Source organism: Salvelinus sp. IW2-2015, linkage group LG10 (assembly GCF_002910315.2).
Source record: "Salvelinus sp. IW2-2015 linkage group LG10, ASM291031v2, whole genome shotgun sequence".
NCBI lineage: Eukaryota > Metazoa > Chordata > Actinopteri > Salmoniformes > Salmonidae > Salvelinus > Salvelinus sp. IW2-2015.
In genome coordinates this window covers 13,933,379-13,959,815 of record NC_036850.1, presented here as the reverse complement: position 1 = coordinate 13,959,815, position 26,437 = coordinate 13,933,379, and the positions used below count along the sequence as shown (strand labels likewise).

Here is a 26,437-nt window from a genome sequence, read left to right as displayed (position 1 = left end):
GCATTAAAACTTTTGTGTACTTTTACTTACTTTTCTGTGTACTTTTCTGATTGTTACAATTCAGGTCCTTGTGTTTATTTGGATAATGAGTGTGATAGCTCGAAGAAATAGCTTCAGAAATGTCATGAATGCAGCGTGGCAGTATCTGTTTCAAGTTCCTTCATGTATGTGTACTGGCATTTATATCTGACGTACCTATTATTAGAGCTGACTGGATCAGTTATTTCGTGTCACGAGTAAAGGTCGTGGATGTTCCGTTCCTCCTGTTGTCACGGGGTACTAGCAGCATGTGTGTATTGTGGAGATGTAAGAGATAGCACGTTTACACGGTTCTACACTAAGGAGAGACGACAGCCTGAGGAGGACAATACTCTGTCTGTCTCTCGTCTGTCTGCTGCCACGAGTACCGAGGTGATACTTAATTCCAAACAATTTCTCCGCTGCTGCCTGCTTTGTTGTGCTGAGCAAGATATCGGATAACGCACAATAAGAGAAAAGATATTTCATTGCCAATTGCTAAAGAAGTTTAGCAATTTCCTGGCACAGCCAAGACGAGGAAGAGAGAAACCCAATTTAGATTTAGAGTCCAGCTGGGTTTTGGGTTAATTTGGCTATGAACGATGCAGATGATTGTCAAAGGAAGTCATTAGAGATTGGGGCTAGAAGAGACCTCTCCTTCACCCACCCACTCACACTGTTTCTCTATTTTGTGGGGGGGGGGGGGGGGGGGGCTGACTGTCTGTTGCTTGAAACCCAGCCGTCACCACTAATGGGCTGTTGACCCCCAGCAGGGGGGGGGGGCGAGTGGCTATTCATCACCGCAACGTCCACGTGTCATCATCCGGCCTGTCCTCCACTGGCCGATCACAGTGCAAGATTAGCAAGCAAAACCACATCTGGCCTTCACACTGCTCTTAGTCACGGCTACTCCTCTGCTCCTCTCCTCTCTTCCTCTCTGCTCCTTGGTCCCACCCCAGCCTTCTCACAGGAGCTGAACTCTGGGTGCACTCTCCTCTAATCCTGAGCCAGTCTTATCTCAGCTCAGGAACAATAGACACAGAGAGTGGCAGGCAGCCCCTGCAGCTACTCAGAATGGAGAATTTTACAAAATGACTCCAGCAACCGTAGAGCCCACAAAGTGTGGTGGCAGGCAGGCTGCCTCAGAGCTCAGCTCAGACTGGTTGACACTGACTCTATAAGTCCTGGTTTCTCCATCCCTGTAAACCCGCCTCAATGCTTCTTAACATTTCACTGACATCAAAATGTAATCCCTTTTGATGTGGAGGAGGCAAGCAAATGAACCCGATGAAAAATACAAGTCAGGGTACCCCTGTTCCTGCTGCTGTTTTGTCCATATCGTGATGTACAGTACAGTCTATCTGGCGGTTGTATGCCTGTGGGTGTGAATGTCAGGTAGCTGGAAGCCAATTTTTATTGTTGAGCGGCCCGAAAATAATTACAAAATAATTTGTAGACTGGAAATTGACCATAATAATCCCAAACAGATATAATATTTGACTAAAACYTAAATAATTTCAAACTGCTTACATTTGTATACGATCGTATGTGTCTCTCTATTATCCGTGGGAATACTTAGGAACAGATTTCCAAAATGAAAATCACTTGGAGCTGAATTCCTGCTGTTGTTAGACCTTTATGTCCAGCAATGTAAAAATCTATATTATTGCTCAGAAAACATGTTGTGGGACAAATAAAACCACGGCCTGGGGACACCAGTTGGGGAACCCTGATGTAGGTTGACTAAACAGGGCACCTTTCCAAGCCCAGGATCCCATCCATCTCATGTTAATGAGCCTTCACCGCAGTCCTAACGAGCTGTAATCGCTGCTGTGCCCCGTGTAGGAATCAATGCTGCTGTCCGTGCTGTGGCCGGAGACTGGACAGTCATTTGCATAAAGGGGGCTAGGGACGGACTGTTAAACAGGCCAGGGAAGCATCAGTAGTGCTGTTCTGTTTTGTCTTCCCCACAATGCAGCGCTGTACTTCTGACATTCACTACATCATCCCATGCTTAACCCCAGATCGAGCTAATTACTGATTGGTGCCGTTGCTTTGTAATAAGCCTAACAATAATTTTATTGTAATTGGATGCTTCATTTTGGCTTATCTGTATTGTGTTGGGGATTTGACCTGACTGTGGTTTCTGGTGCTGCTGGATGGATTGTGATGTTAGGATTTTAGATGAGAAACAGTGCAGCAGATTGCAGCAGTGTGTTACGTTGGACAGTCAGTGCTGTGTGAACCCTCCTGGGTTATATTTGTGCTCTGATGTATTTGGTGAATTAACAGTTTGGGGGTAAAGTATATAAATACAATGTGTTTTCTATTCCTGTGGAGGAAAACAAATAAAGTTTCTTTAGGGATTTAGAGTTGCTGTTTTCATGTCTTTGTAGGATGATATAGTATGGCTTGTACTTTAGGAGATGAAAGGAACTTCACTTTTACCTCAATAAACACTCCGTTGTATGCACTGGGAGAGATGTTTGTCTTTGGGCCAACTTAGTAGAAGAGACAGTAAGTAGCCTGATATTGCTTTAAAAACTAAAGTCATTCTGCCTTTGTTTTCATCAGTGTGTGTTTCATTGTGTTGAGCCTTCAGGTGACGGCTGCTCATGTACTGCTGGAACATTGAGTCCTTTACTGTTTTCACTGTTATTCTCTCTCTCGCTCTCGCTCTCTCTCTCTCTCGCTCTCTCTTGCTCTCTCTTGCTCTCGCTCTCGCTCTCTTTTGCTCTCGCTCTCTCTTGCTCTCTTTTGCTCTCTCTCTCTCTTGCTCTGTGTCTCCAGGCCAGCTTTCCCATCTGTCAGTGGCTGTCTGAGGTAGTGAATCCATGTACATGTCAGTGTGTTCAGGGAGAAGACATCTCCTCCTCAGCATCTCTTACCTTCCCTCTGGCCGCCTGGGAAGAAGAAAATAAACACACACTCGCAAAAAAACTGAGGATATTATTTGTGATTGCCTGTGCTATTCTTAATTTAACCCACACTCAAATGACCATGGTATGATTTCACTTTCCCCACCAGCACCCTATTAGGATTATGGTATGATTTCTCTTTCTCACCAGCACCTGTTAAGGACATGGTATGGGATTATTTTTCTAACCAGCACCCTGTTAGGATATGGTTGATTTTCTCTTTCTCACAGCACCACTGTTAGGATATGTATGATTTCTCTTTCCACCAGCACCCTATTAGGATCATGGTATGATTTCTCACCAGCACCCTGTTAGGATCATGGTATGATTTCTTTCTCACCAGCCCCTATTAAGTCATGGTATAATTCACTTTCCCCCAGCACCCTATTAGGATCATGGTATGATTTTCTTTCTTACCAGCACCCTGTTAGGATCATGGTATGATTTCTCTTCTCACCAGACCCATATGGATTATGTATGATTTCTTTCTCACCAGCACCTGTTAGGATCATGTATGATTTTCTCTTTCTCACAAGCACCCTATTAGATCATGGTATGATTTCTCTTTCCCACCAGACCCTGTTAGGATCATGGTATGATTTATTTTTCTCAACCAGCACCTGTTAGGATCTTGGTATGATTTCTCTTTCTCACCAGCACCCTATTAGGATCATGGTATGATTTTCTCACCAGCACCCTGTTAGGATCATGGTATGATTTCTCTTTCTCACCAGCACCTATTAGGATCATGGTATGTTTCTCACCAGCACCCTGTTAGGTCAGGGTATGATTTCTTTCTCACCAGCACCCTATTAAGATCATGGTATGATTTCTCTTTCCCCACCAGCACCCTATTAGGATCATGGTATGATTTCTCTTTCTTACCAGCACCCTGTTAGGATCATGGTATGATTTCTCTTTCTCACCAGCACTAATTAGGATCATGGTATGATTTCTCTTCTCCACCAGCACCCTGTTAGGATCATGGTATGATTCTCTTTCTCACCAGCACCCTGTTAGGATCATGGTATGATTTTCTCTTCTCCACAGCACCCTATTAGGATCATGGTATGATTCTCACCAGCACCCTATTAGGATCATGGTATGATTTCTCTTTCCTTACCAGCACCTATTAGGATCATGGTATGATTTTTTCTCACAGCACCTATTAGGATATGGTATGATTTCTTTTCTCCACAGCACCCTAATTAGGATCATGGTATGATTTTCTCACCAGCACCCTGTTAGGATCATGGTATGATTTCTCTTTCCTTACCAGCACCTATTAGGTCATGGTATGATTTTTCACCAGCACCCTATTAGGATCATGGTATGATTTCTCTCACCAGCACCTATTAGGATCATGGTATGATTTCTCTCACCAGCACCCTATTAGGATCATGGTATGATTTCTCTTTCCTCACCAGCACCCTATTAGGTCATGGTATGATTTCTCTTTCCTCACCAGCACCTATTAGGATCTTGTATGATTTCTCTTTCCCCACCAGCACCCTATTAGGATCATGGTATGATTTATCTTTCCCCACCAGCACCCTATTAGGATCATGGTATGATTTCTCTTCCTCACCAGCACCCTATTAGGATCATGGTATGGTACCAGCTGTGGTTAGCCATATGTTCATTATAGGCATAATGTTGTCATCATTCTGAATGCCTATATCCTATCTGTGAGTAAGCAGATGACTTCTAGCTAGCAGTTCTCTGTCCACAACTGTCATTGCCAAGTGAAGATTCCATAATATTTCTGCTGAACACAAGTGGCCACGGCTCCAGTTGCAGCAAGGTATGTTTACAAGGAAGCACACAGTACAACGAAAGTGCAGCAAGACCACAAAATACTCACTCCTCTCCAGGGCCAATGAATAGGACACTTGGTCATTCTGACTCCAGCCTTCCAAAAGTATGCTTGAGGGCTGGCAGGGGCTCTGAGTAGGTACCACCAAAGCTTGACACGATGTGAGTGAGGAGCAGGGGAGGACAGACAGCATGGCTGCTTTTGTTCCTTCTGCAGGAGGCAGATAAGAGAGACGCACTAGCTGTGTGGCAGGAGAGACCACATTGACTTAGAGACCGACAGAGAGAGAGAGACACACACCACACACACACACACACTGACTGAGAGACCGACACACACCACACACACATTGACTGAGAGACCGACACAACACACACACACATTGACTGAGAGACTGACAAGAGAGACACACACACATTGACTGAGAGACTGACGAGAGACACACACACACATTGACTGAGAGACTGACAGAGAGAAACACACACACTTGACTGAGAGACCGACAGGACAAACACATTGACTGGAGACCGCACAACACCCACACACCACACAACACACACACACACACACCACACACCCCACACACAACACACACACAACACACACAACACACACACATTGACTGGAGAGACTGACAGAGAGACACACACACACATGGACTGAGAGACGACAGACACACACACACACTGATTGAGAGACGACAGACACACAACACATTGACTGAGAGACCGACAGACACACACACAACCACACACACACTGACTGAGAGACCGATGGAGACACACACACACACAACACACCACACACACACACTGACTGAGAGACGGACGAGAGACACACACACACACATTGACTGAGAGACCGTGGAACAGAAAAACAACAAACACAACAACACACACACCACATTCGACTGAGAGACTACAGAGAGACACACACACCACACACACACTGACTAGAGACCCGAAGAGACACATTGACTGAGAGACGACGGAGACACACACACACACACATTGACTGAGAGACGACGAGAACACACACACACACACATTGACTGAGAGACCGACAGAGACCACACACACACACACTTGACTGAGAGACTGAAGAGACCACACACACACACACATTGACTGAGAGACTGACAGAGACACACACCATTGACATGGAGATGACGAGACACACAACACTTGATGAGAGCCGACAGAGACACCACACACTACTGGAGAGATGCAGAGACACACACAGACACACACATTGACTGAAGAGACTGACAGAGAGACACACACAACATTGACTGAGAGACGACAGAGAGAACACACACACACAACACATTGACTGAGAGAACGACAGAGCACACACACACACACACAACACACACTAAGAGACCGACAGAGACAAACACACACACACACATTGACTGAGACCGACAGAGACACACACACACACACACATTGACTGAGAGACGACAGAGCACAAACACACATTGACTGAGAGACCGACGAGAGACACACACACACACTGACTGAGAGACTGCAGAGAACACAACCACACAATTGATGAGACTGACAGAGAGACAACACACACATTGACTGAGAGACCGACGAGACTCACACACAACACACATGACTGAGAGACGCCCACCACACACACACACACATTGACTGAGAAGACGAACAGACACACACACACTGCTGATAACAAGCGACAGAGACACACACACACACACACTGACTGAGAGACCGACGGACAACACACACACACACACACACACTGACTGAGAGACCGACAGAGACACACACACATTGCTGAGAGACCGACGAGACCACCACACACAACACACACACAGCTGAGAGACGACGGACACAACACACCACATTGACAGAGATGACAGAGAGACCCACACACATTGAACTGAGAGACCGACGGAGACACACACACACACATAGAGAGACACAGGAGACCATCAACACGACTGAGACCGACAGACACAACACACACACAATGACTGAGAGACCGACAGACACACACACAACACACACATTGACTGAGAGACTGACAGAGAGACCACACACACACACATTGACTGAGAGACTGACGAGAGACACACACATTGACTGACAGAGACACACACCACATTTCAACTCCAATTCAACTCCCTTTCTTTTGTCTGATTACACGTCTAGCAAGTGTTCTTTTGTATCAAGGGCAGTGTAGTGTAGAGAAGGGGACCATACTATAAGAGAATCTTTAAACGAGAGGGGCTTGGCTACAGAGGTCATGCACTAACTCAACAATATGATATGGAATATTATGTAGTTGGCTGTTGCAAGTTGATTGAAGTTCAAGTCGTGCTCATTTGTGACATGTCTGATTTCGCTGAGCACATTAAAAACTAGCCTTGTGGAGAGACTCATGGAGATATGAGCTGGTCCAGCTGCTTCTCCTGTCATTACCTCCACCCCTCCAACTCCACCCCTCGAATGCGATACTAGACATTATAAACTGGGTGGTCGAGCCCTGTTGATTTGGCTGACCGGTATATCAGACCGTATACCACGGTATGACGAAGACAATGTATCATTTGCAGTAATTCTACATCATGAGAGATATATATGAAATTGTAGTCAAATTGGTGTAACCTATAAGCGTTATATTGCATTGCCTCTTCAACTGAACCCTTGTACCACCCTGCCCGTGTTCCCTCCATATCATTCCAGTCTCAGGTTCCATTCCATCCAGACTGACTCCATTATGTGTCTATTCTCTATGGGGTCTGGGGAACAAAAGGCAGTGAGACCTCCTAGCACTCACAGCCCTGCTCACAGCAGACTAAGCCAGGCGCATCGCTGCAGTGTGCCGACATGGGTCAGGGAGCATACACCTCCAATTGTCAGCCAGCTCTCAGCCTGACACGCAATACCTCTGGGTGACCGCAGATAACTCAAAGCCCTCGGTGCCAATACCAGCACTTGATAGTCTGCTACTCTGCTCAGCATTCACAGCTAGGCCACGTCGATATGAAAAACTGAAATTAAACGCTGTAGAAAATCCGCTAGCTACGGTTGGATGGATACACGGCTTGGCACGGGAGCTTTTTTTCCATCAACCTCTCGCTCGCTGTCTCCTTGTCACTAAACAAGCTCGACTGCATGCTGTGTTACAGGTGGCCAGTCTTCAATATCCTTCCTTCACATTCATAAGCAGCTGAACGCCAAGACTTGACTGAAACAATGGCTTGTTGGGAAGAGAAAGCAGTTTCCTCCCGGCTCCGTACATCTTGCTTTAAAACAACCCGAGTTGGATACAATATGTCTGTTACTCTGGTACCACTTTCATCTTGACTAGGCTCTTCAATGGAGGACAGCAGAATCTTGCTTAGTGAAGACTGTCTGCTGACCTAACAATACTCATCACCGTGCATACTGAATAGTATCGGCTTGCTCTGGAATATCAGACAAATACAGCGATGAATACACTGTGCTATGTAACTAGTGTGTAGTACACCATACAACCTAATCTAGGCGATGTACTATCAGACTTCTTTATGAATGATTCTTCGGAGGAGCCGAAAGACTACGTCATCGAGAGAACGCTGGGTACTTCACTCCATTGTTTTTTTCATTGGGGTGTAAAGTCTAATCACATGTAATCCCTCACTTAGTGAGAGAAATCCCTCAATCAAGTCCAGATAGACTGTTATAGTTGTGCCTTCCAAGCGCTTCATAACAGCAAATCCTCTCTGGAGCTATAGGAGTGGGCGGTCCAGGCAGTAGTCAGCCAGAGACTGACTATTGGCTGTTTGCTCTTTCCTTTTTATGTGATGACATGATGCCCTGGTTTCTTGATGAGACAGAGAGAGTTGCTGTTGTAGCTAGCTAATTCTAAGATCTCTCCTGTCTAATGTATTCCAGGTCTCAGGTTGGAGAGAGAGTGGAGGGGAAGGGGAGGTGATGGGTCAGGTTTCCTGGCTGCAGGCTGGTTTAAGATATAGCTTTGATTAATCCAGAGCAGCGTCCCACCTCCACCAGCTCCCACCCGTCTCCCACGTACAGCCATGCTAATATGCCAGAGGGCTCCTCCTTCAGTAAGTTTGAACAGGAGCTCGCTGGATTTATGGCAAGCATATCTTGATATCTTTCCAATAATGAATCCTTTATTTCACGAACCAGAGACGATAGAGAACGGAAGAAGATTCTGCTTCTCACACCCTCCCTCTCTCCTCCCCGCTCCATCTCTGCCATCTCTGTCACTAGCTCTGAACCTGAGTTGAGGCATTTAGCCAACCTTTTGACCTTAGTGTTTAGTTGTCTGTGCAGTCAGCAGTGCATGGTTTATTAATCTCCCTGAGTTAGATGTTGTCTCTGTTCTCCTTAGTGAGTCTTGCTACACAGCAGCTGTCTCTGTTAGTCAGTCTACTACTGGGTGAATGTAGGGTGTCAAAGGTCAATTCTGGACTACTTAGTAGTGAGAGTGGTCTCGAACCGACAGAAGGAGGTCAGGAGGAGGTGCATCTGAGAAAGGAAAGAAGGGGAGTGGGGGTGTGGTGGGTGACCCTGACCTGAGGCGGAGGCAGTGAGTCAGAGGGCAGAGGAAGCTATGCTCCAGCTGCGTAACAACTTGTTAACTCGCTCCACCATCAAGCTAATCACGGTGAATCTACACAGACAATAGTTGCTAACCCCACAGCTCACAAGCATGCCTCACAAGAGATGGAGGGAGGGATGAAGGGAGGGGGGAGAAGAAAAGAAGGAGGGCGAGAGGGGAGGTGGGAGGGATGCAGTCTCTGCTGGGAAAGCAGAGGCAACGTGTCAGAAAGGCTCCTGCGGTTGCCGCAGCCCCCCCCCCTCCCACCCACAACAGAGTAGTCGTAAGCCTTTGCTTCATCTGGCCTGGTTGGGGAGTCGTAATACCCTTCGACAGTTTATCCTAAGGCATGCATCGCTCCAATTAAAGGGTCCTTCAAGCAAGATTTACTCCCCACCAAACCCCTAAACATTACACCCCCCCATCCTCCCTCAGTCCTCCGGCAGCCACTTCTCCTTCCCACTTTCCTCCCTACCACTGTTGATTCTTCTGGCAGGAGGTGGGCACTCATCGCTCTAGGATCTCACAATGCCAAGACTTTTAACTGAGATCAAAGAGGGTGAGAGTTTGCCTAGCGCATGATTACATTGGAGATTTCTGGCAACCCTCACCGGGTAGCCCCATTAGGCTCCATGCTTCTCTCATTTTTCCGCAAGAGCTCCCCTGGGCTGCAAGGCAATTATGCAGTGGTGTGGCATAATATTTCATTCTCCTCACATTGCGTTACTCTATGGTGGAGTTTGCTGCTAACAGCTTCATACGGCCCAGGAGGAAGGGAGCTGGTTGCTAACGGCGTCATACTAGTGGAAAGACATGGAGATTGGATGGGGGGGGGTAAGAGAGAGGAGGGCGAATTCTCTCATGATGGTTTGCTCTCTTCACTCACTGGATAGGTGGGAACACTATACAGCACTGCATATAATTTGCATTTATACCCTGCCTTATGTCATTCATATATGTCTCAGAGAGCGAGGGAGAGATACAGAGAGGAAATGGAGTGGAACTAAGAGGGTGAGGGAGATATAGGTGAGAAGATGGGGAAGGGCATTCTCCTGTCGTTCTGTTCCGTGGTGTGTGGGACCCCAGGCGAGGCTGTTTAGCTGTAGTGATGATGACGCTGTGCTGCATGCAGACAGCCAGCCAGCCAGCCAGGCAGGCTATGCCTTACACACTCACAGGTGCTCAGGCCCCCCAGGCTCCTCTCCTCTCTCTTTCTCTCCACATCATCTCATCATCAGCTAGAGCAGGCTTTCATCACACCCAGCTCCCAACATGCACCCAGGATGCCCTGCTAACCCTCCTATATCTCTAAACCTGGAGCTACTGCTACTCACTATGGGTCATAGTCTGAGACTGGAGCTTTAACATTATGAAGCCAGAGGGGGATCAACATACACAGACTGTTAATCACAGAAGCSTATAGACCTGACTCCATCACACACAGGTATCTGTAGCTGTGTTTCCTGATCACGTGTGTGTGTGCTGCTTGGCTACGCTAATCACTATTAGCAGGTATAGAGTTTGATTAGGATCCACACAGCAATAATTAACATGCCTGTTGGTGTCCCATGTTTGGTTCCTCTCTCTCTCCTGAGTCTCAGGGGTTAGGTACAGTTGAAGTCGGAAGTTTACATACACCTTAGCCAAATACATTTAAACCCAGTTTTGCACAATTCCTGACATTTAATCCTAGTAAAAAATCCCTGTTTTAGGTCAGTTAGGATCACCACTTTATTTTAAGAATGTGAAATGTCAGAATAATAGTAGAGAGAATGATTTATTTCAGATTCTATTTCTTTCATCACATTCCCAGGTGGTCAGAAGTTAACATACACTCAATTAGTATTTGGTAGCATTGCCTTTTAAATTGTTTAACTTGGGTCAAATGTTTTGAGTAGCCTTCCACAAGCTTCCCACAATAAATTGGGTGAATTTTGGCCCATTCCTCCTGACAGAGCTGGTTTAACTGTGTCAGGTTTGTAGGCTTCCTTGCTCGCACACGCTTTTTCAGTTCTGCCCATAAATTTTCTATTGGATTGAGGTCAGGGCTTTCTGATGGCCACTCCAATACCTTGACTTTGCGGTCCTTAAGCCATTTTGCCACAACTTTGGAAGTATGCTTGGGATCATTGTCCATTTGGAAGACCCATTTGCGACCAAGCTTTAACTTCCTGACTGATGTCTTGAAATGTTGCTTCAATATATCCACATAATTTTCCGCCTCATGATGCCATCTATTTTGTGAAGAGCACCAGTCCCTCCTGCAGCAAAGCATCCCCAAAACATGATGCTGCCACCCCCGTTCTTCACGGTTGGGATGGTTTTCTTTGGTTTGCAAGCCTCCCCCTTTTTCTTCCAAACATAACGATGGTCATTATGGCCAAACAGTTTTTGTTTCATCAGACAAGAGGACATTTCTCCAAAAAGTACGATCTTTGTCCCCATGTGCAGTTGCAAACCGCAGTCTGTTTTTTTATGGCGGTTTTGGAGCAGTGGTTTCTTCCTTGCTGAGCGGTCTTTCAGGTTATGTCAATATAGGACTCGTTTTACTGTGGATAGAGATACTTTTGTCCCTGTTTCCTCCAGCATCTTCACATGGTCCTTTGCTGCTGTTCTGGGATTGATTCGCACTTTTTGCACCAAAGTACGTTCATCTCTAGGAGACAGAACGCATCTCCTTCCTGAGCGGTATGATGGCTACGTGGTCCCATGGTTTTTATACTTGCGTTCTATTGTTTGTACAGATGAACGTGATACCTTCAGGCGTTTTGAAATTGCTCCCAAGGATGAACCAGAATTGTGGAGGTCTACAATGTTTTTTATGAAGTCTTGGCTGATTTCTTTTGATTTTCCCATGATGTCAAGCAAAGAAGCACTGACTTTGAAGGTAGGCCTTGAAATACATCCACAGGTACACCTRGAATTGACTCAAATGATGTCAATTAGCCTATCAGAAGCTTCGAAAGCCATGACATAATTTTCTGGAATTTTCCAAGCTGTTTAAATGCACAGTCAACTTAGTGTATGTAAACTTCTGACCCACTGGAATTGTGATACAGTGAATTATAAGTGAAATAATCTGTCTGTAAACAATTGTTGGACAAATTACTTGTGTCATGCACAAAGAAGATGTCCTAACCAACTTGCCGAAACTATAGTTTTTTAACAAGAATTCTGTTGAGTGGTTGAAAAATGAGTTTTAATGACTCCAACCTAAGTGTATGTAAACTTCCGACTTCAATTGTACGTAAAGAGACAGCTGGATCTCACTGCCTTTAGCCTACGTTGGATCATGGCTGTCTTAGTGTTGTTTGTAGAGAAAATTATATTTTGGAAGTGAACCTGCTGATAATAGCTGGTCTTTTTTCTATGTTGCTTGGATTGTTCACATAAATATTCACATACAGTCCCTTCGTATCGTTTTTCCCACATTGACAGTCTGTTATATCMTACCCCTCCTCTCCCTCTTCTCCTTTGCCAGAGATCCGCGGTGGCCGGGGACCTAAGGAGGGGTCACTGAGGTCTCTGCCCCTGTACGACACGCCCTACGAGCCAGCGGAGAACGGAGGGGACTCGGACGGCGAGCGTCCCCGCTGCCCCAGAGAGAGTCGGTTGCCGCAGGATGACGAGAGGCCCCCGGAGGAGTACGACCAGCCCTGGGAGTGGAAGAAAGAGCGCATCTCCAAGGCTTTCGCAGGTACGAGAGCACGTATGTAACACTCCTCTCCTCCTGCTCTACATCTCCTACATTACTGTCACTCTGTCTGTTCTGCTGTCCCTCTCCATCCCACTAATTGCCCTGGTACCCTTTTCCAGCACTAACCAATGTGATTACTGCTTCTTTCGTGGTTTCCGGTATCTTATAATCTTCAGAAAGGCATTATTCATTTTCATTTCCTTCCCTCTCGTGAAGCATAACAGTAAGTTAATTTGCAGGTGTCTGGTCTGCTGAGTGGGGCCTTTTTCTGGGTGTCTGTCTAGCCTTGGGCATTTATTGTCATGAATCTTGCCCTGGAGGCAGCTCTGCAGTGTGGCTGTACCAGCTAGTGACCAAAGTCATACCATCTGATTTTAAACATAACCCTAACCTTAACCACACTGCCAACTGGACATTTTGATTAAGACCAAAAAGCAAATTTTAGTTTTCAGACATTTTTACGATATATCCAATTTTGACTTTGCAGCTGTCCCATCTAGCGGAAATCAGTCAGTTCCAGGGGAAGATTCATAACAATAAATGTCAACCTGTGACTTGGGAGAGACCTATGGTGTATGGTAGTTAAGGGAGCATGACTGTGTTTGTGTGTTCTCATGCATTCATATATAGTATACACTACATATACAAAGGTATGTGGACACTCCTTCAAATCAGTGGATTTGGCTATTTCATCCACACCCATTGCTGACAGGTGTATAAAATTGAGCACACAGCTATGCAATCTCCATAGCCAAACATTGGCAATATAATGGCCTTCTTGAAGATCACCTAAGATCACCATGTGCAGTGCCAAGCGTCGGCGCAGTGGAAATGCGCTCTCTGGAGTGATGAATCACGCTTCACCATCTGGCAGTCCGACGGAGGAATCTGCGTTTGGCGGATGCTACGATAAGGCTTCCTGCCCGAATGCATTTTGCCAACGGTAAGGTTCCAGTGAAGAGCAATCTTAACGCTACAGCATATAATGACATTCTAGACAATTCTGTGGTTTTGGGGAAGGCCCTTTCCTGATTCAGCATGACAATGCTCCCGCACACAAAGCAAGGTCCATACAGAAATGGTTTGTCGAGATCAGTGTGGAAGAACTTGACTGGCCTGCACAGAGCCCTGACCTCAATCCCATCGAACACCTTTGGGATGAATTGGAATGCCGACTGTGAGCCAGGCCTAACCGCCCAACATCAGTACCCGACCTCACGAATGCTTTTGTGGCTGAATGGAAGCAAGTCCCCGCAGCAATGTTCCAACATCTAGTGGATAGCCTTCCCAGAAGAGTTGAGCTGTTACAGCAGCAAAGGGGGGACCAACTCCATATTAATGCCCATGATTTTGGAATGCGATGTTCGACGAGCTGGTGTCCACATACCTTTGGTCATGTAGTGTATGTGTGCATGTACAGTTCAAGTCAGAAGTTTACATACACCACTCCACAATTTTCTTGTTAACAAACAATCGTTTTGGCAAGCAGGTTAGGACATCTACTTTGTGCATGACACAAGTAGTTTTTCCAACAATTGTTTACAGACAGATTATTTCACTGTATCACAATTCCAGTGGGACAGAAGTTTACATACACTAAGTTGACTGTGCCTTTAAACAGCTTGGAAAATCACAGAAAATGATGTAATGTCTTCCGAAGCTTCTGATAGGCTAATTGACATCATTTGAGTCAATTGGACGTGTACCTGTGGATGTATTTCAAGGCCTACCTTCAAACTCAGTGACTCTTTGCTTGACATCATGGGAAAATCAAAAGAAATCAGCCAAGACCTCATAAAAAACATTGTAGACCTCAACAAGTCTGGTTCATCCTTGGGAGCAATTTTCAAACGCCTGAAGGTACCATGTTCATCTGTACAAACAATAGTACTCAAGTATAAACACCATGGGACCACACAGCCATCATACCGCTCAGGAAGGAGATGCGTTCTGTCTCCTAGAGATGAACGTACTTTGGTGCGAAAAGTGTGAATCAATCCCAGAACAACAGCAAAGGACCTTGTGAAGATGCTGGAGGAAACAGGTACAAAAGTATCTCTATCCACAGTAAACGAGTCCTATTTCGACATAACCTGAAAGGCCGCTCAACAAGGAAGAAACCACCGCTCCAAAACTGCCATAAAAAAGACAGACTACGGTTTGCAACTGCACATGGGGACAAAGATCGTACTTTTTTGAGAAATGTCCTCTGGTCTGATGAAATGAAAATAGAACTGTTTGGCCATAATGACCATCATTATGTTTGGAGGAAAAATGGGGAGGCTTGCAAACCGAAGAACACCATCCCAACTGTGAAGGGGTGGCAGCATCATGTTYTGGGGGTGCTTTGCTGCAGGAGGGACTGGTGCTCTTCACAAAATAGATGGCATTATAAGGTAGGAAAGTTATGTGGATATTTATTTTACATTTGACCTTTATTTAACTAGCAAGTCAGTTTAGAACAAATTCTTATTTTGAATGACGGCCTTGGAACAGTGGGTGCCTTGTTCAGGGGCAGAACGACCTTGTCAGCTCGGGGATTCGATCTTGCAACCTTCCGGTTACTAGTCCAATGCTCTAACCACTAGGCTATCTGCCGCCCCAATATATTGAAGCAACATCTTAATATATCAGTCAGGAAGTTAAAGCTTGGTTGCAAATGGGTCTTCCAAATGAACAATGACCCCAAGCATACTTCCAAAGTTGTGGCAAAATGGCTTAAGGACAACAAAGTCAAGGTATTGGAGTGGCCATCAGAAAGCCCTGACCACAATCCTATAGAAAATTTGTGTGCAGAACTAAAAAAACATGTGCGAGCAAGGAGGCCTACAAACCTGACTCAGTTACACCAGCTCTGTCAGGAGGAATGGGCCAAAATTCAACAAACTTATTGTGGGAAGCTTGTGGAAGGCTACTCAAAACGTTTGACCCAWGTRAAACAATTTAAAGGCAATGCTACCAAATACTAATTTAGTGTATGTAAACTTCTGACCACCTGGGAATGTGATGCTGAAAGCTGAAATAAATCACTCTACTATTATTCTGACATTTCACATTCTCCAAATAAAGTGGTGATCCTAACTGACCTAAACAGGGAATTTTGAATTTTTTGACATTAAAATGTCAGGAATTGTGAAAAACTAAGTTTAAATGTATTTGGCTAAGGTTTATGTCAACTTACGACTTCAACTGTATGTGTGCATCTGTCTGTCTGTCTGTCTCAATGTTACTGAATGTCAACTGTGGTTTAGAGAGCTCCAGCATAGCAAACACAGCCATAACTGAACAGGGCCGTTCCAGGACAAACTCTGGTTTTGGAAGACAAACACAAACAAACAAAAAGAGCAGAGGAAAAACCAACACCTTTCCTCGATTTGAAACTATACTATACCAAATATAAAAAAAATCCTTTAAAGGTTTTTTTCTTTACCTCTTCCTCCTTTTGTGTATTCTTTGAACAGCTCTGCTCTGTTCTGACTGCATTAGCTACAAGGGCTCTGTAAGTGGCAGTGGATCAGAACCAGAGTCAAGGAAGGACAACACCTCTAAATCACTCACAGGTACCACTAACACACAACACCCGGGCTGGTCTCTGTCCCTCTGTTTCTATCTGTCCATATTTACTTTTTCTACGTTTCTCTGTTTCATACTGCTGGTCTCTTTCAGCTGTCAGGAGAAACGGATGTTGGTTTCTTTCATTCATGTCTTTCCCCTCATTATTTTGTCTTTCATCCAGCTCTAAAACGAGTTTATTAGGATGCTATTTACAAACACTCCTCTCACATTATTTCATTTGATGGTGATTCATTTCATTTGCTCGGGATGTCAAAGTGATGTCTGCTGTGGGAGAACAGAGGTTAGCGCGCTGAAGTTATCCTTCAAAGAGGAAGACTGGGGTTGGAGAAGTGCTTTGATTTATTACCTGTCTTCAACCTTTTTCTGTTCCATTCAGCCCATAATGACATCCCAGTGTTTGGTGGAGAGAGACTTCTCTCACGATCTGTCATAAAACAATGCTTTCTGAAAGAAGAACCCCCTCCCTTTCTCTCAGCTTGTGTGAAGACCTGGCTGTGAACTGGCTCTGTTCGAGACATCTTCATCATCAAAAAGCTCAGACATTTCAAGAACTTCATATAAAAAGGGCCTCAGCTCTAACACGGTCTATAGACCTAGGTCTTAAAGGTGACAGCTCTGGTAGACCTAGGTCTTACGCGTTATCTTCTATATCCTGGCTGTTTGAAGATTAGATCATCATTGTCAGAGGCACTGTAAAGTGATGTTCTGCGACTTGATGCCCTGGCGACTGCAGATAGCATCAGATGGGGGTTGGAATGAGACCGGTACCTCAGCCAGAAGTCTCAGGATGCACTTCACGAGACAGATCATCGACCCAGAGCCAAGGGTCAGGTGTGGACCCCAGGTCCCTTTACTACATGGGATGTCACACATTAATGACTTCGTATGTCCATTGGGTTGTGTTAGGGACAGGTAATGCTTTGGCCACTAGCTCAGCACTACTGTGTATATAGATGTTTCCATATTCTGTTCTGCGTGAGTTAAATTGTTTGCATTTTAACCCCCATTTCATAGATGGAGTGTAATGATTTGCCATCTCTTAGATTTCCTCTGTGGTTTTCAGCCGCTTGAAGACGCCACTAGTCTGATTGTTATTTTCTTAGAACTGTTGTTATGCGGAATTAAAGTGTACGGCACGGCAAATTACAGTAATTTTTGAGAAAAATGCACCCCCATAAATAGTGCGAGTGTGGGTATAGATACGGTATTTAAATCTTGCACCATTAATAGTACTACCCTTATCTCTCCCTAGTGCTCTGAACGCTGACTAAGCATGTTGATATATAAGCGCGTGGTTTGTCTTCATTAGAGCTGTATAGGGACAGAACTGGTAATGACCGCCTGCATGTAAACACCTCCTCTCCTTAGCTGTCCTGCCGTTTGGGGCTGCATCCTCCGACACTAGTGATAATGACAAATACAGTACATAGTTGTTGGTTGTTTACAGGTCCTCAGTTTTATTCTTGTTGGTTATTTTTGGCAGATTGCAATGGAAATGTTAATTCCCTCCCTTGTTGGGACTTATGTACATGCCGGTCGGTTAATCACTCATCTCGCTGCCCCCCCCCCCCTTCCCACTCGCAATTGGACTTTGTGATGGATGAGACCTGGGGAGTGAGGAAGATCCATTAAAATTTGACCATATGAAGAGAGCCTCTGTGTGATAGGGGTTGGTATGTGTGGTGGTGTATTTTGTGCGTTGAGGGTGTGTGTGTGTGTGCGCGGGTGGGTGGGGGTACACACACTTGCATGTGTATGTACAGACCATGTGTTTGTGTGTCCATGTTCAATATCCACACCACACACACACTAATACACCCAGACATTGAACAGGCAGCCATTGGAAATCTGAGTAGTGCCTCATTGTGTCTGGCTAGAGAGCCAGTGTTACTTAATCCGTAGGCCCAGTTGCTGCCTGTTAAACACCATGAGGTTGGCTGCTAGCCAGCCTAACCCACTGCACTTACTGCAGGCGAGATAACAGGAGATGCTGTCAGAGCCCTGAGCCAGGTCCTGAGGAGCAACACACACCGCTTTATGGGTTTTTAATGACTCTTCAAGGACTTAATGACCCAGAGAAAGCTCTTCTATTCTTAAGTAAATCATTGAATCAGTTTCGTTCCAGTAGTATTGCTGCAGTTTGTTTAAAGAGGAGTTAACGGAGTGGTTGGTGAGCCTGGTCCATGCCCTGGCCCCATGGTTCTGTCTCTCTCTCTGTGAAAGACCTGTCCCCTGTGATGGCTTGTCACCCCACAGTGCTTCACCCCCCCCCCCCAATTCTGGCCTCCCCTCCGCTGCTCCACGGCTGATAACCTCCCTGACAGGCCTCTTTCATGAGCCTCAAATGGCTCCGCTGCCTTTGAACGCGCAGCCCGCTGCCTGTTATCTTTCACTCACACACATTGGCCACCCACCCCTAACCCCCACCTCCTCTCCTCCTGCACAGAGTGGGCGCTCTTCCAACCTGACCGTAGCTCTGCTCTCCCCTGGGAGCCCCGCTGGATGTCCAGCTGAGTCTAAGCAGAACAGGCACGCTGTCATCTCCCCTCCATCACTCGCTCGCGTACCTCCACTTTCATATTTAATAGGAACAGATTCTCTTCTTCACAACAGATAAGTGTTGGGAGAGAGGTATAGAGAGATGGTGATTTGATGGATACAGCGTGTATTTGTTGGTTTCTTCCACAATGAGCCGTGAACTACTAGCTTCTGGTGATGGTGATATGAGAGCATCTGCAAAAGCAATTTTTGTTCTTCTGAGCTATCCTCCAACTCCTAATAAACGCCATAAATATTGTAATCTACCAATTTATTTTGAATATGCAAGCAATTAGCAGGGCTAATTAAGCAGAACTAAATGAAATGGCACAAGTGGGCCAGTGATTTATGTGGCATCGCTGTTTACACTGATGAAGTAGTGCTGCCTAATTAAAAGGACAAGGTAAACAAAAACCTCTTGTAGAGACGTTTAAAAAAAAATATATATATATATTAATAATAATAGTCTAGAGCTTTTATGGAATGTCTTTCTCGGGCTCTCTCTCTCCATCTGTCTCTCTCTCTTTATCACCAGTCAAAACTGGCACAAGACCGAACACTCCACTTGACACAGTACCAGAATTGCCGGAAATCCACACTCCACAGAGCTGTCAGGGCAGGATGTCACAGGAAGCTATGTCATTGTGTCTTCCTGTTCCTGTCATCACCGTTATATTCTGAGAATCCAACAAGTCCTGGCTCTGGCCAATGTTCAGTCAATTGGATGTTTGAAGCTTTGTGGATTTAGAATGGGATTGGGCCCAACAATATAACTTCCCTCCTAAAAAGCTCTCTCTCTTTCTCTGTGTCAACAGAATGTTTTGTGTACCGGCATGGGCAAAGCTTATGTAATAGACGGATGAGGTATTGGTGAAATACCTCTTAAACACCAGTCATGTCGAGATATCCTTCTGTCGACAAGTCCTGTTCATGCAGTAGTCATGATGACCTGTGTGTATGGCATACCCCGTGGTTAAATTGGTATTTGAGTGGTGAAGGGTCCCTAGTTCAGAGGGTGGGGGGGATATAATATATACTTTTTATTTTATTTATGTTTCATTTAACTAGACAAGTCGGTTTAGGAAAAAAGTATTATTTACAATGACTGCCTACCCCGGCCAAGCCCGGACGACGCTGGACCAATTGTGCGGACTAATGAATTTATTTCAATTGACTGATTTCCCTAAATGAACCGTAACTCAGCAAAAAATTTGAAATTGTTGCATGTTGTTTATTTTTGTTGAGTATAATATACTAGCCTCAATATATACTGACAATAGCACATATTACAGGTCGCGGATGGATCAATATTTGGGGGGAAATGACTGAGACATAAGGACATCCTACTCCAAAATGAATGAAAATAAAATGATGCTGACAATATAATTTCCCCTCCAGAAATGAGCCCAATATAACTTTATTAGTCCATATGATCAGGCAGGTATGTTATTTAGAAATAATGATCACCTGATGCAGCCCACCGGCTATAAATAAATAGGCTGGGGGTTGCTCACTTACCCCATTGGGCTAATCATTAGCTAGATCAAACTCTAAAGTCTAAACAATAGGCTATCTTGTTGCTAGTTATAGCAACATTATGACTTGAATGTCCACCCAAAAAACATTCTACTGTCACTCAGCCAAACAAGGGTGACGTACTGTGAATATAGTGTAGACCTACCTATTACAGATGACCCGTGTTACATTTAGCCCCACCCTTCTCTATGCATTCAATGCCATAGGTGCCCGCTAACGCGCATAAACCATCTATCTGCTCAAAACTCTGGTTCAAAAATTGTGTATTTTACTCATTTATTGGATTTGAGAAATAAGAGTAGTAACACTAGAAAGCTCAGCGATCCTCCTCTTTTAACAGTGGCCATCGACTGCTTTCAAAGAAGTGTTTTTTCCCCGCGACTTCATTTAGAACGTTGTAGGCTACAGTGACTGGGCATATACTCGCAATTTGAATGCGCCTTGAGAGGAATATTATTTTCTCGCATTGAATGCGACAGGCTGAACAATTGAATAGGTAAACTATTCTACTATGGGGTTGTCTGAGTTTGCTGTTGCTTAGCCTACTCGTGTTGTTGGCTGTGGAAAATTTAAACGTAGACAACAGTTTTTCAATTAGATAATTCAAATAGGCTAGCGAAAGGTACCGGTTCTCAGCTCTCATTTGGATCATAGTGCCTGGTCTCGGGCCCGGCAGGACCCGGCACAATTTAACACCTGTGCACACCCACATGAAAAAAATACTAGTTTACTAGGATATAAGATACTACAGTACTTACTATAGCATTCTATAACAAACTGTAGTATACTGTAGACTARTAAACTGTAGTATCACTCAATCATCTGTGGAACTTAACATAGAATTTTGTAGTAAACTGTAGTACTACAGCATTCTCTGCAAAAAAAACACTGTAGCCAATACTATAGTAATGTTCACAAAAACACTACAGTCTGCAAAACACTACCGTTTTTTAAAACTATAGTATATACTGCAATTCAGTGGCCTTGTGGTTAGTGTCTGCCCTGAGATTGGAAGGTTGGGATTTTGATCCCTGGCCGAGTGATACCAAAGACTTTAAAAATGGGACCCGATGCGTCTCTGCTTGACACTCAGCATTAAGGAGATAGATTGGGGGTAAGGCCCTGCGATATAGACTAGTGTCCCGTCCAGGGGGTGTACTTGTACATCAAGCTGCCTCACGCTCCTGCTCCTATGAGCCATCCCGCAAGGATACTTACTATATACTACAGTGTTTAATTTGCATGTACCCTGCTCATTCCCCTCCCCAAATCCCAATTTGTGCCTCCAATAAGTGAGAAACGTACATGCCAAGTATAGACCGTATATTGTGTTCCCTACAGGTTACAGAAAAGAGCAGAAGCTTGAACTATTCGTTCATAACCTCAGTACTACCTACCTACAGGTTATGGAACATTTGCTCAGTAGGTTCCCTCAAGCAGAAAGCCTCCACTTCTAAGTCAAAGATAATAAAACAAAAACACCACAGTAAATACTARAGTTTACAACAATATGCAAAAACACTACATTAATTGCTTTAGTATATACCACAGTTATTTTACTACAGTATTTATACTATAGTGAACTGTATACTGTAGTATTTACAGTTGACTAAAGTGAATACTACATTAAAGTCAGCAAAAACACTACAGTGAGTACTTCCATCCAATATGCCCTGGAGACATCAACATTCATCCTGACTGAGAGATAAGGTCCTGAACGTTGGTAGAATGGACTGGATAGTTGTAGAGAGTGACTCTGAGAGACCGTGTAGTGCAGAGTAAACCCCAGGGGGTTTGGTAGAATGGACTGTATAGTTGTAGAGGGTGACTGAGAGACTGTGTAGGGCAGAGTAAACCCCAGGAGGGTTTGTTAGAATGGACTGTATAGTTGTAGAGAGAGACTCTGAGAGACCGTGTAGAGCAGAGTAAACCCCAGGGGGGTTTGTTAGAATGGACTGTGTAGTTGTAGAGAGAGACTCTGAGAGACCGTGTAGAGCAGAGTAAACCCCAGGGGGGTTTGGTAGAGCTGGGCTCTGTGTCTTCCTCCTAATGCTCAAGGCACCTCCACTGTCACCAAGTCCCATGGGATGTCATACTGAGTAAGAGAACAACCTTCTACCCATGATTCACCTCTTCCCAAAGCAAAACACATGGATCACTGTTGGGACATGTCACTGGTGAGGCAGTGCCAACTAAAGGACCTGACGCCTGTATGTGCTAGCCCAGTCATACACACACACAGACTGTTCTATCTGGCACACAGTACTGCACAGTATGTGTGACTTGGATAGGCTGTGGACAGAGGCTCCAGAGATCAAACTAAAAAATGTCTCCTCTGTGTTTCAGCCGCTCTTATCACCTCAGCCTGAAAAATTAGGATGAAGAATTGGCCCCCATTGCTCCCCAGTCCCAGGCAGGTCACTTCACACTGTGTCTCGGAGCAGCGCGTCGAGGCCTTAAGATGCACTCATCTGTGCCGCAACATAACATCCAAGCCAAAATGTATTCAGAAAAAGGCCCTTGGGCTGACAGCAAATTGAAACAGGTCATAGGGGAAAAATCAGACACCCGGAGGTTTGAAGACTGCCACTGTACTTCTGCCACTTGAATCAGTTTACCTTTCTTTTAGAAGTGGCTGTGTGACCGTTCACCTCGTTATTGCACTGTGCATCTGAGCAGAGCTGAGCTGAGACCGACCTGTAAGAATTGGCTTTTCATCCTCAGAGCAAGGCTGCGTAACACTGCAACGCCTGCTACTCCCAAAACAATTACATGCTAACCTGGAATATGAAATGAGAATTAGACTTTTTAATCYCTCAGTGGTGAGGCATRCCAAGGCAGGAAGTTATTATATTAGCTGCTAGAGCTCTGACCTCTGTCCCAACCCTATACCTCTGTCTCATTTGCCTTTGTCTGAGAACCAGGGATAACTCTCTCCGCTATTGGCTGTCATAATGAGGAAAGGACACCATCCTTCGTGAGGACACCATTAAAGTGAGGACACTTCATTCCGAGAACGCCATTCATAGTGAGGACTCCATCCTCATATGATCCCTTATCATATCAATAGTCCTGCAGCCACATTACTCTCACCCTGCCACCACGGCACTAATTGCTTGTCCAACTAAATATTCTCTGTTTTCCCTCTTCATCTGCTGAGCTGATTCCCCCTTCCTCATTAGCATGTTCTGCACCCCAGCTATTTCCTGCAGGCCAGAACATGGACAAGCCCATAATGTGTCTGTTCAACTCACAGAAGAAAAGCTAGTTTCGCAGCCTATAAAACCTGGCGACATCCAGGCGACAGTCAACAAACTCCCAGCTTTTCTTTTTTCATCAGTAGTGGAAGTAGCAGTCACTCCATCGCCTGAGGTGGGTGATTCTAAATGAATGGCTTACTTGGCATGAGGATAGTAAAGAATTCCTTGGAATAGGGGTAGAATGTCATTGTTTTTCAGACAATGGTTAGACCGGAATGTATTTGAGCTAGCCATTCTGTGGTGTGTTCTTTTCTACTTTCAACAATGCATCTTACTGCTACTACTATTTTATGAGGGCAATTCAATGATGAAACATAACATCAGGACTCTATTCGTTTATCCAGAGAACGATGAGACTTGACAGGCAACATGTCATTCATGGCTGTAGATCTCCCTCCTGCAAAGCCAGTCCTGTTTTCCGGTGCACCATGTTTCTTTATTAGCCACTGCAGCAAACAGCTCAGCAGCTCCCTGGTGGATAGGGAACCTCCTGTGCTATTAAACAAGTGGACAATTCCTAGTGAAAGATGGGCCGGCACACCAGCACTCGATTTACTCTGCTAATACTCCCATCTGGACATGAACGATACATTACTGAGGGGCTAGGTTTGCCGGGTGCCCCACACCATTACAATGCATTCCATTGTGTCTGGCTCAAGGAGAGAATCTTGTATATTGCCCTTTATCTTATTGTGGAGGCAGTTTCAGACTTTAACTCCGCTATGAGCTATACCAGAGCTTGTGTTGTCCGTGAGGCTTTTCACACTAGCCAAGTCATGCTCAGGTCCACTCAGGTCTTTGATTCTGTTTTAAAACCCTCATTAGTAGCTCTCTTCAGCCACTTTCCCTGCGAAACCCAGAGCGTAATTAATGACTCTGACCTGCAGTTGAAAATTCCCCTGGTTGACTCCTTGTAAACGTCAAAGAAACACGTAGAGGCAAAGTGGAGAAGTCAAAGTCTGTCTCTCTCAGGTAAAGTAATATTCCTTCCTTTTCAGTCCTGCTGTCTCCTGGTTTTCCCTGCTGTTCCATTGACTTTGCTGTGCTATACTAACCTGACCTGTACCTGCATGGGATGCTACTGTCCTGCATTTCTCTTACTCTGCCCTCTTCTGTTTTCCTCTTCTCCCCTCATCTGTCTCTCTTTATCTTTCTCTGCCTCTCTCTCGCGTTTTCTCTCTTCTCTATCTCTCTGCCTCTACCTCTCTCTCTTCCACTCATTCCCTCTTGCTCCCGTCCTGGTGACCTGGGCTGCCTGCAGTAGAGATTAAAGTGATCAAGGATCTGCCGTGGCCCCCGCCTGTCGGCCAGCTCAACCACAGTCCTCCCCTGGCCCTGCTGGAGGGGGTGGAGTCACCCCCCGCTCTGCCCCCCCAGCCAGCCCAGCACTCCCCTGGGCACACTGCCTGTGACCAGCACCAGCATGGTGGGTTTTGTTGTCCCTGTCCTGTCTGTTCATCCCAACACCATCAGAGCCTCATCCAGCGCCCCTCATCAACAATGTCCCCTTGCCTCTCTCTCTTGCCATATCCATAACCATATCTAATTTCCATTGCTCGTCCTCTTCATCCTGTTCCCTGATAGGCTACTGTACTGGTGAACTGTCATTGTCTGTTAAAGTTGAGAAATGACAAATTGCGCGGGCGACAACATACCATACAGTTGTAAGACAACATTCCATTCACTATAACAACCTATGAAAACAGTGTGACCTCATCGAGTGAGGAGGAAGTGATTGATCAGCTCTACAGTATCTTTAAATCAGTTTGACGGCTCACATTATCTCTGTAATAACTGCCCTTTCCCATCTGGATTACATATGGCAGAAAATCACTAGCACTAGTCCAGGTTGTGTGGACAAAGACTCATTGCTTTTAATGGCGCAGAATTGCCTTCTGAATGGGTAATTGGAAGTGTAGGTGACCCGTAATGCTACTGTCAACATAGTCATAACTGTTCCAAGGCAAGCTTCCCGCTGCTCTTTATAGATCATACTCTCAAACCCTTGATTAAGAACCCATTCAAATCCCAAAGTTTACTACTGTTTATTTTGGTGAGAACATCCATGTAACACAAAGTGTCTGACCTTGTTCTTATAATGCTCTGTTACCAAATTTTTGTCACTCATTTTGTGTCAGAGTCTCCACGGATTATGCTCCATGCAGCAAGAGACAGTAGCCGCAGCATCACCCTTGCAACAAACAAAAAAACATGCAACAGATTGGCTAGTGAAACCCACACTTGGCCCTCTGATTGGACCAGCAAACTGTCAATCAACACAAGTCGGGTGCACTAGTGAACAGATTGTTGATTTGCTGTACAGCTATAGGATCGGGTGCAGCGCAAACAGCAAATTGTTGGGAGAGGATTGCCATAATAAATAAATATGCAGCTCCAAAAATAGTTTGGTGATCAAGAATATGGACTGTTTACTTTGTTAGCTCACCAGCAATGGAGCATCAGGCAACAATTAGACCTACTAGTATATGCCTACTAG

At 45.0% G+C, this 26,437-nt stretch overlaps 1 protein-coding gene across 7 annotated transcripts in view; it reads left to right on the top strand.

Moving 5' to 3' along the window:
- LOC111969324 (SH2 domain-containing adapter protein F) overlaps nt 1–26,437 on the top strand; it is a 111,344-nt gene that overhangs the window by 66,872 nt on the left and 18,035 nt on the right. Inside the window, exons 3-5 of one of the 7 annotated variants that reach the window (XM_023995375.2) lie at nt 12,815–13,030; nt 16,492–16,590; nt 25,202–25,366. In XM_023995375.2, coding sequence (XP_023851143.1) covers nt 12,815–13,030; nt 16,492–16,590; nt 25,202–25,366 — 480 coding nt within the window. Of the gene's footprint in view, nt 1–12,814; nt 13,043–16,491; nt 16,591–25,201; nt 25,367–26,437 lie in introns of all 7 variants that reach the window. The other 6 variants (XM_023995374.2, XM_023995377.2, XM_023995376.2 and 3 more) reach the window with 6 other exon arrangements.